At 32.9% G+C, this 14,778-nt stretch overlaps 1 protein-coding gene and 1 long non-coding RNA gene across 2 annotated transcripts; one reads left to right on the forward strand and one right to left on the reverse strand.

Moving 5' to 3' along the window:
* Positions 1-3,224: 3,224 nt before the first annotated feature.
* LOC132200720 (lipopolysaccharide-induced tumor necrosis factor-alpha factor homolog) lies at positions 3,225-4,559 on the reverse strand. The gene is made up of 4 exons (XM_059626393.1): positions 4,497-4,559; positions 4,206-4,266; positions 3,631-3,751; positions 3,225-3,570 (listed from the first exon to the last, which is right to left on the reverse strand). The coding sequence occupies exons 2-4, from the start codon at positions 4,258-4,260 to the stop codon at positions 3,468-3,470; spliced, it is 279 nt and encodes a 92-aa protein (XP_059482376.1). The 5' UTR covers positions 4,261-4,266; positions 4,497-4,559; the 3' UTR covers positions 3,225-3,467.
* A 2,493-nt stretch (positions 4,560-7,052) lies between these two features.
* LOC132200718 (uncharacterized) lies at positions 7,053-8,122 on the forward strand. The gene is made up of 4 exons (XR_009442185.1): positions 7,053-7,162; positions 7,213-7,395; positions 7,680-7,892; positions 7,961-8,122. It is a non-coding gene; the product is annotated as an uncharacterized LOC132200718 (long non-coding RNA).
* Positions 8,123-14,778: the final 6,656 nt, after the last annotated feature.

Below are 14,778 nucleotides of genomic sequence, written 5' to 3' on the forward strand. Positions count from 1 at the left end.
CCGGGGCAATGACAAAACGAATGCATTAGCAGCGGTTGTTTATGAACTACTATGGCAAATTATCCGCCGTGTTGTGGCGAGCCGTCCCTGTTTCCATTTTGCGTTTTGCTGCAAATATGTGTGTGTGGGCAGACGTGAAGTGCAAAAAAAGCAATGTTGATTACTTTGAAATGGGCTCATAACCAACATGCATGTTCTGCCACACACTGCGCTGATGGATAATGGACATTTGTTAAGCCTCGAATTTTTTATTATTTGCTATTATTTAATTCTATTCTGCGAAATGTTGTTTTCAAATTAAAAAAATTGCCTCGGATGCAAAGTTTTTGATTATAAACTTACTTTAAGATTGAAAGTATTTTTGATTACTTTCGGCGACAAAAAACTCAACAACTTTTAAAATCCATTTTGCTTGGGATGCAAAAATTGATTACACAAAACAAAGTTGCAGTATAAGATAAAAAAAAATACATATAACCAGAGAAAACAACCGTGGTGTCAAATTAAATGATAACTTGAGGCAATACAAAATTTACAGCCTGAATACAAATTTATTTTGTTTTGTTTTGTTATATTTTTCGTCTTTGTAAGTAAGAAACTAATATAAAAATTTCAATGAGTTATTTTCATTCATTAATTATTTAAATAATTATTTTTTAATTTAAAATAAATCTTTAATTAATAAATAATAATAAAAAATTTCCACAATCGCTTAAAATAAAAGCTTATTTTATTATTATAAGAAGTAATTTCTTTTGCATTTAATTTATCATGTATCACAGAGTCTATTGCCGCCTTTAATTAAAGATATGTTATTTTGCAATCAAACTTATCAACTACTTCTCACAATTTCGTGCATTATAATTTCCTCGACACTCCACTTTCAATATCGAAACGTCCTTGTTGTCTCTTTATATGTAATGTATTTGCATAAAATGCATCTCTCGGCGTTCCTCTGCATGCAAATAAATTCAGAGATTCAGTGCTCGATGTTATTGGATGTGTGTGTAATCAAAAGTAATCCCGCCTGCATTTAAATGTTCTACATAACGTGTGCACTCATCCTTCACATCCTTCCATCGGTTCTGATCAATATCAGAGAGAGATGCGGCGGCACAAAACACTCGATTTTTTTCCACATAAAAAAGTGTAAAATGGAGGTGGTGCAATTTCCTCCCAGTGGATGAAAATCGCGACAAAAAATCCGCTCTGATTTATGTTTGCTCGCGCCCGACTAATGATTTACGCCGCTTGGAGGAATTTTAATCGCTTTTGCCGCCGCGCCAATGCAATTTCCCATTTCGATCCCGCGGATCGCTCCCACACCAATAGTTTACTACTTTTTCGAAATGGCTTTCGTTCCACTTTTTCTTGCAGCTCATTATTATGAGCAGCCGAAATTTCGATTCGTCGCTCTTGGTGAGTTATTGAAAGTCTAACCTTTCACACGCACTCTCTGCTCTGATATGTGTGTAATAATTTATCGCGGCGGGCAAATGTGAAACCGATAATATGTATTATGTTGAGTGCTCGGCTGTATAATGTTGTTATTTTTTTCTCCTTCTCTGCAACCACAAACGCGCATTTCAGTCGGCGGGTAATTGACTTAATGCTCACGCCGCATTCCTTTTGATAAAAAAAAAGCGCGCACATGCGATTGAGTGATCGATTCGACCGCGGGCCGAAACTGACGTAAAAATTGATAAATCCGCGGTGACCTACAATTTGACGTTTAGGTGCAAATCAAACAACACGCCCACTGCCATAAATGTGAGTGGTATGCTTGGAATTTAATATCTAGATAAAAGGTTATTTAATAGTCATCATGCTATCAGATGTATTTGAAAAAAGGTGTCCAGTGACACGATTTACAAGAACTTGTCCATGTGATCTTTTTGTAACAACAATAATCTGATGGCAAATAAAAACCATCAAATAAAAAATAATGACAGATGACAGATTGTTTAGCCAATTAAAATATTTAAGCTTTACAATAAAATTTGTAAAATTCTATCGACGAATATGTATTTAAGTTTTCATAATTTAGCATTTTAACAATTAAGACAATCTTTTTTGATTTGAAACAGTGTGAAATTGGAAAGAAGCTTTAAAATAGAGTAAAGAGTGAAGTATTTTTTTAAAATGCCATTAATTCTAATTTAATCTCATGAAAAATGGAAATAAAAAAAATAAGGTATTTATAACTTGAGATTGTACTAAAAATATTAAAGACCTCTCTGATTTTTAAATAAACAAAACCTTTTAACCAGTAGAAGTTTTTTATAAGAGAAGGTTGCAGTTTCTAAATAATTTTTAAGTATTATTAAGAAAAGTAAAATTTGAAATTTTAAAGTATAAAAGAGAAGAGAAATTGTAAACAAAATCCAGAATTTTGTTTCAAAGCAAATATTAAAATAAATATAATATTTTGACTTAAATTTTTTGCAAGTCTCCATAAGACTAATCGAATCAAATGAAACCTTTAATAATTATTGACTTACTTTTTGAGATACCAACATGAATTCATTTCAATTAATTTTATGAAAATAAATTAAACGTTTGTATTATTTTCCTTAAAATATATTTTGATACACATCCTAAATTAATTCATATTTCAACATGTTTATTTGTATTTCCATTTTAAAACTCCAATTTGCATTCCTGCTTACAAACATCTTGCATTTCCCACATAAAATTAATTTCCCTCGCATTTTGAATGTCATAAATCATAAATCATCAATTAGAATTTCAAAATGATGGAAATCGTTGGAGCGTCCTTGACAAATTTGCCAATTCACCGCATATTAGTAAATTTCAAATGCTAATCAAAAGCTGCACAATTGCCGGCGTCGGAATTCTATTCTCCTCTTCCCACGCGCAAATTACTAGACGGGTTTGATGATGAGCAAATCCGTGCTGGCCTCCCTAATTAAAACGCAGCTCAATGTTTTGTTTTTGAAATTATTCAACGAGTTTGTGTGGGTCGGCGCTGATTTATTCGAATAATAACGGAGCATAAGGGCCTGATGAAATTTTTCAGCAATCAACATCGAAATGAAAATTCCTCTGCTCTCATAGCACAATTTTCCTCTTGTGTAATATGTCCAATTATATTTATTTTCAAACGGAAAAAATTAATCATCTGCTCTGATTTAGGTTTAACCACTAAACTTCCAGAGAATTTTGCTCTAATAGGGAATTGATTTATATTAAAAAATACAGAATCCAGATAATTTTGTTTTATTGCCTCCAATGCGTTAGTTTTTATTAATTTTATTTATTATTATTTTTTTTTTGTTAATTTATGGTTTGACAAACTTTTGGCTTTAACTGTATAAAAAAATTTTAAAGAATATCGGTTTTAACAGCAACATGTATAAATTTTAATATTAACAAATACATATAGCCTTTATTTTGCATTCTTTTAACCTTTAAACAAGACAAATGAATAGGAAATAAACTTGTGGCTAGTAAGCAGCGTGACCCAAGTAGGCTCCACACTGGGGGCAGAAGTGGTGCGGCTCTTTGCAGTCATTCCTGCAGTATGGCACCCAGGCAATGAAGCAGCAACTGTAATTAAAACAGATTTGAATAATAATTTTGTTGGCGTAAAAACTTATAAATATTTACGCGCAGCAGAGAAGCGTAGCAATGAAGTGAGTCTTAGCGTTTGGGTGATAATCCACTTTGGTCACCACTTGGTGGTCACAGCTAGGGCAGATGCGCTGGTAAGGCACCGGTGGAAGAGGCTCTAAAATTTTATTAATTCGTTGAATTTTGTTTGTTCTAAAGCGGCAAATTTTTATCTTTTTCTTTTTCATTAAAAAAATGTCTTATTTAAAACTAAAAACGTGATAAGTTTCAATAGAGGTTCCTGTAGATGGTTTTCTGGAACCTTTTGATACTTGATGTGTTCATTTTCAGATGAAATAAAATCCGGCCACCTCTCTGTGAAGATGGGCATCTTTATAGTTACAGAAAATCCCTGAGCAGAAACAATTAAGTTGTTCGTCTTATCCGAGGAAGCAGGATTATGTTTCAATCAAAAATGTGATTATTTGGCTTGATCACTTTTATAACACTTTTTCCTTAATGCGAAAACATATTTGAAAATTCTATTTGATAATTAATTTAATTAATTAATAATGGATAGACTAATTAACATTTTTATTTAAATTACATTGAATAAATATAGCATACGTTACCAGGTTTTTGAATGAATAAGGGCTGGGAAGTGACAACCTTAGGGTGAGGTTCCATTTTGTTCTGAAATTTTTGGATTAATAGATCACTGTAAATCAATCAGATACACAAGTTTGCATAAATAGTTTATCAAAATTTCCTTGCTCTCTTTAAAAACAAGGCATTATACAATAATTTTTAAAGAGGACTGCAAAAAAAACTTTTTCTCTTACTGTAAACTGACCCTTCTCAGAGCCACCCCAGCAAATTAATTGTTCAAACCACTAATTAAAAGTTAGGAGAAATATTCTTACTTTTCGGGGGAGTTGAGAATGTAGTTTAGTTGAGCTGCTCTGGCTGCCAAAACAAATGATAGCCTGCCGTCAATTCTGATTGGATTTATACCAACGAAAAAGATAAGCTATCTTTTTTGCGCACATAATGCACACTCCTAGTGTAAACGTATTATCGATTACGATTACACTAATTTCATGCGAGATTTAATGACGTAAGAACCGCTCGTCTCTATCTTGGACGCAACAAATCAGCCTCTTAAAAAAATTCCCAAAAGTCGTCAAAGTTCTTTAAAGTGTACTCTTTTATTCAATGACAATTGAAAGTTCAAAGGTTATGACGAATCGAAGTTGTAGAGGTGAGAAAGAAGTAAAATTATTTATATTTAAATAAGGAAATTTATATCTAAGAAAGGAAAATGTTTTTTTCGTCTCGTCATTTTCAAATTATAGATAGTCTCAGGGAAAGTAGTTTTAAAGCAAACAATTCTTATACATTGCGTAACATTGCTGTACATTGTATAGCAAGTTTTGTTTTTCAATTCCTTATAGAAATCAATAACCTATGAAGATATGTTAAGTGTATCCTTGCTGATAAGTAATTTTGGCATACTTGGTTTTTTTATGGAAAAACCAAGCATTTTTTTCAAAAGTCATTCCACAAATTAGCATAGCAATAGCTTAAATTTTTAATTAAATTTATTAATAACTAAAATAAATGTTGGCAAAACCAATCGAATGTATACAAAGTTTCTTACTCATTCAGAAATCCAAATAAGGTCTTAAAATAATCCATTTTTTTTTCTTTTTAGAAAATAAATATAAATTTAAGCGTTTACAAGGCTTCTACCAAATTTTTTAACTAAATGACTACATTTGAAAATCGTCAAATTAATTCAATAATTTTGAAGCTAATCAAAATGGTCAAAATTTACAAAAATAGTCCAGGTATATTATAATGAGCAGGGAATTGTAAATATGGTGCTTGAAAAAAGGAAAATATGGGGGAAAATGCCGAGCAGGAAAAGCAAAGCAGCATCTAGTGGTTCGCTTACAGCATATCTCGATAATGCGAATGGCGGCAGGAAAAAAGCAGAAAAGAGTCTTGCTCTCGCTCGAGAGTGTATAATAGCGGGCGGCGGAAAATATGTATATGTGCTTTCGCAACTTTGCATGAGAGCAGCAAGTATAATATTTGCAAAGCTCTTCCCGCTGCTGCTGCTGCTGCTGCGGAGGAATAAATGCCGAGCGCATGTTGCTCAACTTTTCTCTCTTCCTCCATATTTATATTCATGAGACGCGCGCGCGGCGCACGCACTCAAAAGAATCTTTCTTTCTTGCCGTGTGCAGCCATGGGCTCGCTCTTGACTTGCAAAATCCCCTAAATTCGCACATTGCGGATACATCCACCCCCGCGAACACCCACCGCTCGAATGGAATCATTATTTTCTTCTACAAGCGGTTTATGTTGCAAGAGCTTTTCTTCCTTTGTGTGCTGCCAACAAGTGCTGATGGAAATGCAAAGGAGTTTCTGTAAAAAAAAAAAAAAAACTAATGACACACACGAGCTTCCTGTTTTCAAAGATTTTTGAAATTCGATCAGACTAAAGTGATTTGCATAAAAATGCCAATTTTGTGTTATTTTCTCCAAAAAATTAAATAATAATAATAATAATTATAATGAGAATCTATAAGAATACTCCATTCATTGGTAGATCAAATACATTTTTATGAAAATGGAGATTTTTATTTGAAACGGTTAAATAATTTAAAATATATCTTCATAAAAATATTATATATAATTATTGTTTTTCTCCTCTGAAGCCAAGGAATTATACTCAATATTATTTATTTAGAGTTTACTTAAATAAGTTTTGGTATTTTGATCGTCTAAACCTCATTTATTAAATATTGCAGTTGCTGCTTTTATATACCCCTCTTTCTCTTCATTGGACAACATGGGAGAAAATATTTTCATTGTAGTATATTTATTCAGAGATAATAAGGTTTAATTCTTCTCTACAGTAACACTAATTGTAAACAATTTAGTTTACTGGGCAAAGGGTGAAAATGATGCGATGCTAGAGCTTTCTCAAGCAGGGTCTCCCACTAGTGTGTGGCACGTTTTAATAGAACAAGGACTCTTTGCTTGTGTGGCTGAAGTAGAGATATAAAAGTGGGTAAGATGGGCTGCAATGATTCCACAATCAAGTACCTCGCGTGTGTTATATACCTGATTTTTGCTGTGCGTTCCATTTTTTTAAAGGCAGAAAATTATAAAATATTGTTTAGGTTGGCGGATTGTCGATTGCAGGCATCGGAGCAGTTTTCCAATGGAATATTGGTTTTGCATTTAAGGTTTTTCATTTCATTTAATTCTTTAATTGCTTTATTTATTTTGAGTTTGCATTATTCAATTTACTAATAATTACTTATTAAAGTGACAACTCTATTAAGTAAGAAATAATAGAGTAAAATTATAATATTGAAAATACATTAATAAATTATTATTACAAAAATAGGAGCTTCACATGCAACTGATACATAAAATTATAACCCTGTAGGCGATGACGATCCCTGCAATCTTGATGATAATTATCGGAAGCTTAATTTGCATAATTGCCTGTTTCGGATGCTGCGGAGAGATTCCGGTATCGCTAAACATAATGACAACAATTAATTTATACGTATAAAGATTGCTTTTTACTTTCAAAATTAAATTTTACTGTCTTTACAGTGTGCAGTCATCTTGCTGGTTGTTTTTGTTACTCTAATCGTTGGCGGAATTTTGGCACTTCTATGTCAAGATAAATTGGATACGTACCTTAAAAAGTCATTGCGCGATCAGATGAATTTATATGTGCAAGAAGGAAATGAAGCTGAATTCGCTCGGAAATACTGGGACTCGATCCAAATCCAGGTAAAGAAAATGTTCTTTTATTTTACAAGGATTGCTTATTTTGCTGGTATGAAATAATTCTCAGTGTTGTAAAAAAAATATAGGCTAAAAAATATTGTATTTATATACATATTTTTTCCTTAAATCTGTCAAGGCAAACGATTAAACTAAAAATAGTTATGTATTGTGCGGCCCTCAACTTGAGAATTTTGTCACCGACTTACTAAATTTTATGTATTAGAACAACAATTATTGATAAAATGCTATTAGTGTACATAATAATCAAGTCCATGTTTACTCGGCAGTTTGAGTGTTGTGGAGTTGATGGACCCCTTGACTGGACCATGATGACCCCTAAAATACCGTTGCCACCAGCTTCATGTAGTTGCGACGCAATTTTGACCAGTGAATGCGTCGCTGGTGTTTACATAAATGGATGCTTCTCGAAACTAAGCGAGTGGATGAGGATGACTCAAAACATACTTGGTGGTGTTGCTATTGGACTTGCAGTAGTCGAGGTACGGAAAAATTGCTTATCTAATGGAAGGGACGATAGTTAAAAATAAATTATCTCTCTAAATTTTAGTTTATAGCCGTGATCTCCATCCTAGCGATTGCCATCCGTGATAGTTATAACAATATTTAGTACGATATTTTTATTTTGCAATAGGAATAATGACCAGAGATTACTATTTTTGATTTGTATTTAATTAAATCAAAATGAAAGCACGGTTGTAAAGTACCTCCAATAAAGTCTAGATATAATTGGAAATGAGCTTGTTTTTTTTTTATACTAACAATTTTGAAAAGCTGCTTGTTGCAAAAAAAAAAAAATCAAACGAAGCTTAAAATTTTGTTACTTTTGGTTTCTTTTAATTTTACATCTCAAACAAATTAATTTAATTCATTTTATTTTTCATTCAATTGAAAACTTCTATAATTGAATTGGAATTTAATTTTCAAAAAATTGGTCCTATGTACCTAAAAATGTTTGAATTTTACAATATTTATCTTTTTTTAGCTGATTTATAAAGACAGATTTCTCATTTTTAATTAACATTTTTTTTTAAATATTCTAATAATTTGAATTTAACCTTGTGGTCAAATCACTCAAGCAAGTGAGTAATTTTTTAATGCATGTGTCTGAAGGTAAAAGTGGAAAAACTGCGTTTCTCTTTCCGCTCTGCGGGATTTGGGCGCGGGCACGTCCGAGAGTTGCAGAAAAAACACCAAAATCCGGCGGCGACGGCATGTGGGTGTTGACGGTGCGTGTCGCAGAAGAATCAAACGCACACCAGAGTCAAAACACGAAACAAAAGCGGCGTCGGCGGCGTGTGAATGAATTTACATGCCGCGCCGTGTGAATAAATAAATCCACGCACACAGTCACAAACAGCTCGTTTGTTCAGGATGCGCTCACAGGGAGACGGACAGACAACCTTGTTCGAGTTTCGGTTCGGCTGCTGCGGGAACTTTTTTCACTTTTGCTGTGGTTTCGGGTGTGTACTTTGAATTTTTTTTTCGTTTGTCTACGCCGATTCCGGTCGGTTGAGAGAGAAAGCTGAAAAGTTCAAACGGCTTTTGTTTTTCTTTCTCTCGTCTTTCGCCGGCGCGGCAGATGCAAATTTTATGACGTGTGTGAGCTGAAGTAAGAAGTGTGCCCGGCCGGCAATTTTATTCATAAATGATGAAAAATTCTCTCTCTTTTTCGCCGTGTCTTTTTGCTCCCAGACGCGCATACATGAATTTGCAAACAAGAGACGCGCCGAGCAAATTGGGTCGCGCGAAAGAGAGAAGCAGCAAAAAGCGGCGGCCTTTTCGCCGCCGCGTGTCTCTTCCTCGCATCGTGGGCGCATAAAAGCCCAGCTTTTTCCTCTAAAAATCTTTCTTAACAAAATAAAAGTCCTTTTATTTCATGAATGCAAGACGGAAAGAACGCAAGTACACTCAAGAAAGGAAAACATTAACGCAAATTTTGAGGCTTGTTGATTAAATATGTATATTTAAAAAATGTTATTCTTTTCAACAATTTCTTTCATAAAACTCAACAGTCGCAAAGAAACTGAAGCTTGAGGAACATACATTTTAAATCTATATAGCCTTATTGTGGGAAAATTATTAATGTTTAATTCTTACATGTTAAATATCAATTTACAGAACATCGAAATAACTCGATAAATTGGTTTTACTTCTACACAAAAAATTGTATTTTATTTTATTTAATATTTAATCTAAAATATATATAAATACTCCTATTAATCAATTTAAAGAATTTTAATATTTTTAATATCTTTATAAGATTTTTATTGCTATAATCTCAAATTCAGATTTTTAGTTTTTAAAATCATATCAGTTATTGATGATGTGTCTTACTATGTAAAAGAAATAAAAAAGATTTTTATTTTTAATAAATTGTACCTCAATTTTTACATTGTGAAATGCTATAATGTAAGAGAAAATCGATTTCCTACTTCTTGGATACATGTTTTATTTTATTTATTATTTATTTATTTATCATACATTTTATATACAGTCATGAATACACAGCAAAAAACCTTATGTAAAAGTACAGAAAAGCTGAAATACATTTGAAAGAGACACATACCGTTGGGCTTCATATTTAATTAATGTAATGCGTAGTAGTGAATTAATATATCCAATTAATAATTATTGCTGCCTGAGTTCAATTTTATATATTACTTTCAGTTCCGGACCTGTGTTTGCAAACATTTCGGGTTTTAAAAAAATCTTCCACTTATATGTTCGGACACAAGCGTGTGTTGAATTATCAAACTACAAAAGGTGAAGAGACGTGCCTATCCATCATACATTTCATTTATCTCTTGAAAACTCATTCTAATTAATTGCACTCACTTTCGAATAATTTTCACGCTTGTCGCTTTTCTCGTGTGTGTGCAAAACATCTCTCGCCAGGGATTTCAATTTGCTCTCCGCCGTAATCAAACTTTCACATAAATGTGTTACCGCATGGTGTGATACATAATAATAGTAAAGCAGTCCAGCCTGGGATGAAATATTATGTATATTGACGGCGGCAGGTCGAGAGGTCGCCCAACCGACTTTATTCCATTCAGCGACCGGGCATTCAAACACAACTCATTTCATCGACGGCCAGCGCCGATTTTCTGACGGCTTGACACTCCAAGTATTGCACCAATGCTTCAGGAATGTGAACCGAAAGGGGTTTGATTCAATACAGATATATCAATAACAAAGAGCCGATGCATAATAATAGTATTATTTTATAAATACGCTTGATAGCATAATTATTGTATGGCTTGTAAATTTAGCTTTCAATTATGGTAACGCTTTTAAAAAAAATTGTATTTGATGTTTTTGAAAGCGTACTACTATAATATATATTTTTTTATTAAAAAATGTATTAAATTTTCTGTATAAAAATACTATATTTTAATTTTTGTACATTTAACAAAATTATTAATTTTTATTACTTTATATTTTATAGGATTATAAAACATTATTTTTTCATAAATATGTTGTAAATAGTATTTTACCAAAGGAAAAAATTAAATCAAAATATATTTTTTTGGAGCACAATTACGCTGTAAGAATCGATTGATATTACATACTAATACTACTAAATGACTTACTTTTTCTTTCTTATATGACAATTTTTATTTATATTTTATCAATAAAAACTGCATTCATCATTATGATAATAATGAAATTTTTAGCATTGAACTAATTATTTATGTCAAACAATAGCTGTAGCTTTTCTATTGCTCAGCTTCTTGGAATCAGAAGCTTAGTGAGCCTCTCTGGTGCGCATAATATCAGAGGCGAATGGCGTGTGTGTGCAACGTGCATTCACAGCGGGTAATTTATCGCCTTGCATGCTGATTGACCAGCGCACAGCTCGAGCTATCGGCCCGAGTTGCAGCTTGGACGCCATAAATTATCATTCCGGTCGCTGCTGCAGCAAACACAGAGCCATTGTTAATTAATAATTGCAATTGATAAGCGCGACGAATGGGGCCATACGTTACCAATTTGCCACGCTGCACTGACAAATTAATCGCTCTCGATTTTTGGCCCAGCGTAGCGACACAGAGTGTTTAATTGAAAATGACGTGCACAAACAAACGGTACGTGCACCTGCCAGATGAATTTATTGATTGCGATAAACATGCTGTTAAAGGCTCGAAATACATTTTGACAATATTTATGCATTATTTATTATTTGTGGTTGCCCTTTTAGTAAATAAATTCTATGAAAATTTTAAATAATGTTGATTGATTTACCTGCATTAGGACGAGGAAAATTTTAATTGAAGAAAAATATGTTATTTTATAATCGTGGAAATATTTTTAAATCGCTCCAACATTCATTCTGATTATATTTTATTTCAAAATGAATGCAAGACTTCAAACGAATGATGATTTAAAAAATTTCTGGACTCTCAAGTGAAAGGCGCAGATCATCAAGATTTTTTTCTTGACCTGCGCTGATCTACTAAAAAAATTGAATAAAAGTGCTTTCTATCTTCTGTGTGATAAGGAAATGACTAAATGAATTTGAATTTTTTTCTTCTTAATTTTATATTTCCTCGATTAAAAAAAATCTGAGGCTCACGGCGGCGGTGATCTATGAAAATTATTATTAAGTTATTCTACTGTGATACAAAAAATTTGAAATTAATAAGGAAAATGAGTTTTAAATTGTTTCAGAATATATTAAATGATGTCAAATAAATAATAAATTATCCAAATAATTACAGAAATATGCTAGAAGCAAATAGATTGTGTAAAAGTCTGATTTTTTACATGATATAATACATAACTCATTATTTGATTTTAATCAATAGTTTTTTCATAAAAATAAACGATTTTTTTTTACAATGTTAGCTTTTACCTCCGGGCAAATTTTTGCCGAGTAAATTTTAATATTTAAAATAGTTGCTATCCGTCGACCATTGATTAAATTATAAGTGATTTATTGCCACATACATAATACATTTTTCCTGCTTTTTTTATTTGATTCGGTGCAATGCTCCGAGCAATGGGAAACGTGCGAAATCAAGTGTGGAAATATAATCGCGATATCGCAGAATAAATTGCGCAGCACGCGACTTTTATTTTTCATTATTTATGGTGCTGCACTGATATTCATTCGGCCCGTCACAATCAGCGCTTTTAATAAACGGTGGCGGCGGCGACCGGCGGGTTGCATAAGCGGCAGGGCGGTTGGCCAACTTGCGTTTCGCAATCCGTGTTCGCAGTCCAGATATAATTTACAACCCTTTCTCCCTGGGCTAAAAAGCAGCCCTTTTCCCTGCCAGACAGGGGCCTCGTGTATTGATTCTCTGCGGTTTAAGACGCTGCATGTCCTGCAGATGCCGATTTCTCATGAAGCTTTTACGCTTGTGTGTGTTTCTTCTTTTCCCACCGACCTTTTATCGGTGGCTTGATGAGAGATGAGTAGAAGTGAGTAGTGAGTGCTCCTTGCCTCGAATCCGAGAGAGACGCTGCAAGCAAGAAGTGAAATGCACACCACTTTGCCATTTACAACACCTCACCAGCGATGTTACTTTTGATGGAATGGCATGTTTTTCCATCAAAAATGAAAAGAAAGGAGAATTGCGAGAGAGCAGCGCAGAGTGCATTTAATAGAATCTAGAACATTTTATATAGAACAGGCTTATTTCTCATTTTTTTTTCAGGCTATGTGATTCTGAAAAATGTTTATTTAATTTTTTATAAAAAGTTAATTACGTAATAATATTTTCACAGCTATATTAAATAATATATTTTTATTGCAATACAATATATTTGTTTTTCATAAATAATTTTTTATTTAAATTTACAGAATAATAGCATTTACGATGGATGAAAATATAATCAATTGTGGATAGACAAAATTTATTTACATATTTAACAAATATACAATAAATATATTAATATATATTTTGCAAGAACTTCGTCATGAATCTCTTAATGATTTTCTTCATTACAAGAATTAAATTGCTCTTCTTTTATTGTATAATTCTTCTCCACACAAATATATTAAACACGTTGAAATTTACTTTAAATGATAAATATGTGATATTCAAACATACAGTGTAGCTGTAATTTAATTTATTTGTCTACCTATGCGGTGTGCACTAGTGTACTTTATTTAAACATAAATCTTTCCTCAACTCACTGAGATTCAACATTTGCCTCGTTCTCATTTGCCTCGGCACGACAGCTGCATGTGTTCTTTGAGTTTGCACGAGATGAAAGGCTTTTCCAGCAGCGAAGCTGACGCATCATCATCGCTCTTCTCTCGGCTTAGCATATATTTTATTCATCGTCGGCATCACCGCCGCGCGCGACGTTTGGTAGTGAAGTGCATTTTCAATTTTCACATGCAGAGAGTCGGTTGCAGCTGCATTAATTTGCTCTTTCGCAAACGAGCGTCCCAGGAGAGTTGCTTGATTGCCGCGGCGGAAAAAAAGAAACAAACGAGGGGCGCGCCGTGGAGAGTTGACCCAGGTCAAGAGGTTACAAAGACGCGCTGTTTACAATCGGCTCGTCTCGGTGGTTAATGCACTCTTGGGAGCCGTATATGCCAGGCTGTGTGTACGGAATAGCGTGTGTGTGCACCGTGCGCCCAACACAACTTTGCAGCTGCACTTTCCGAAGACCTATTGCACAAACTAAGTTTAAGACGGGGGCAGTGAGAAAATGGGAATCAAGAAGGGAAATTCAAATTCAATGAATAAATTTAAAAAAAAAAATTGAAAATTTGATAATTTCCTGCAAATGTGAAAGTTTTTCCAAGATTAATAGGCAAAACAAAGTTCTAAATTCTGGTCGTTCAATCGTTAATAGGCATTCATAAAAAATTGCAGTATATGCTTTGGAATACAAAAGTAAACTCGGTATGTGATACTGAACAATAATTTTTTTTTATCCGTACATATCATTTACAAAAACTTAAGATTTCAAATGTATTTTAAATTTTGTTGTTCTAGCTATTTTACTATTACATATGTTTAACGTTTAAAAATTTAAGAAAATCTACATAATTTTAGACACTTTAATACATTTTAAAAATTATATTAAATAAATTTATAATTTAGACCATTACACAAAACATTTCTTTAGAGGAATAATACAAAATTTAAGTGCGATAGCAATGCAAAAAGACATTTTATAAATCATGAATCATGAAATTCTACATTTTGAACATCTTGAACATCTTGCTAAAATTTTTAATTCATTTGATAAAAAAAATAGTAGGTAATTGTGACGTGACCAGTCTGATTTTCTTGGTGGAATAAAATTACTATAAATAAGAAAGTCTAAATTCATTTGTTCAATATCAAATTTAAAGCAGCATCTTCCGTAATTTTTCTTCGTCCATTTATCACTGCCCTT

The sequence above is a fragment of the Neocloeon triangulifer genome, unplaced genomic scaffold (genome assembly GCF_031216515.1).
Source record: "Neocloeon triangulifer isolate White Clay Creek 2 clone unplaced genomic scaffold, ASM3121651v1 ptg000014l, whole genome shotgun sequence".
Taxonomy (NCBI): domain Eukaryota; kingdom Metazoa; phylum Arthropoda; class Insecta; order Ephemeroptera; family Baetidae; genus Neocloeon; species Neocloeon triangulifer.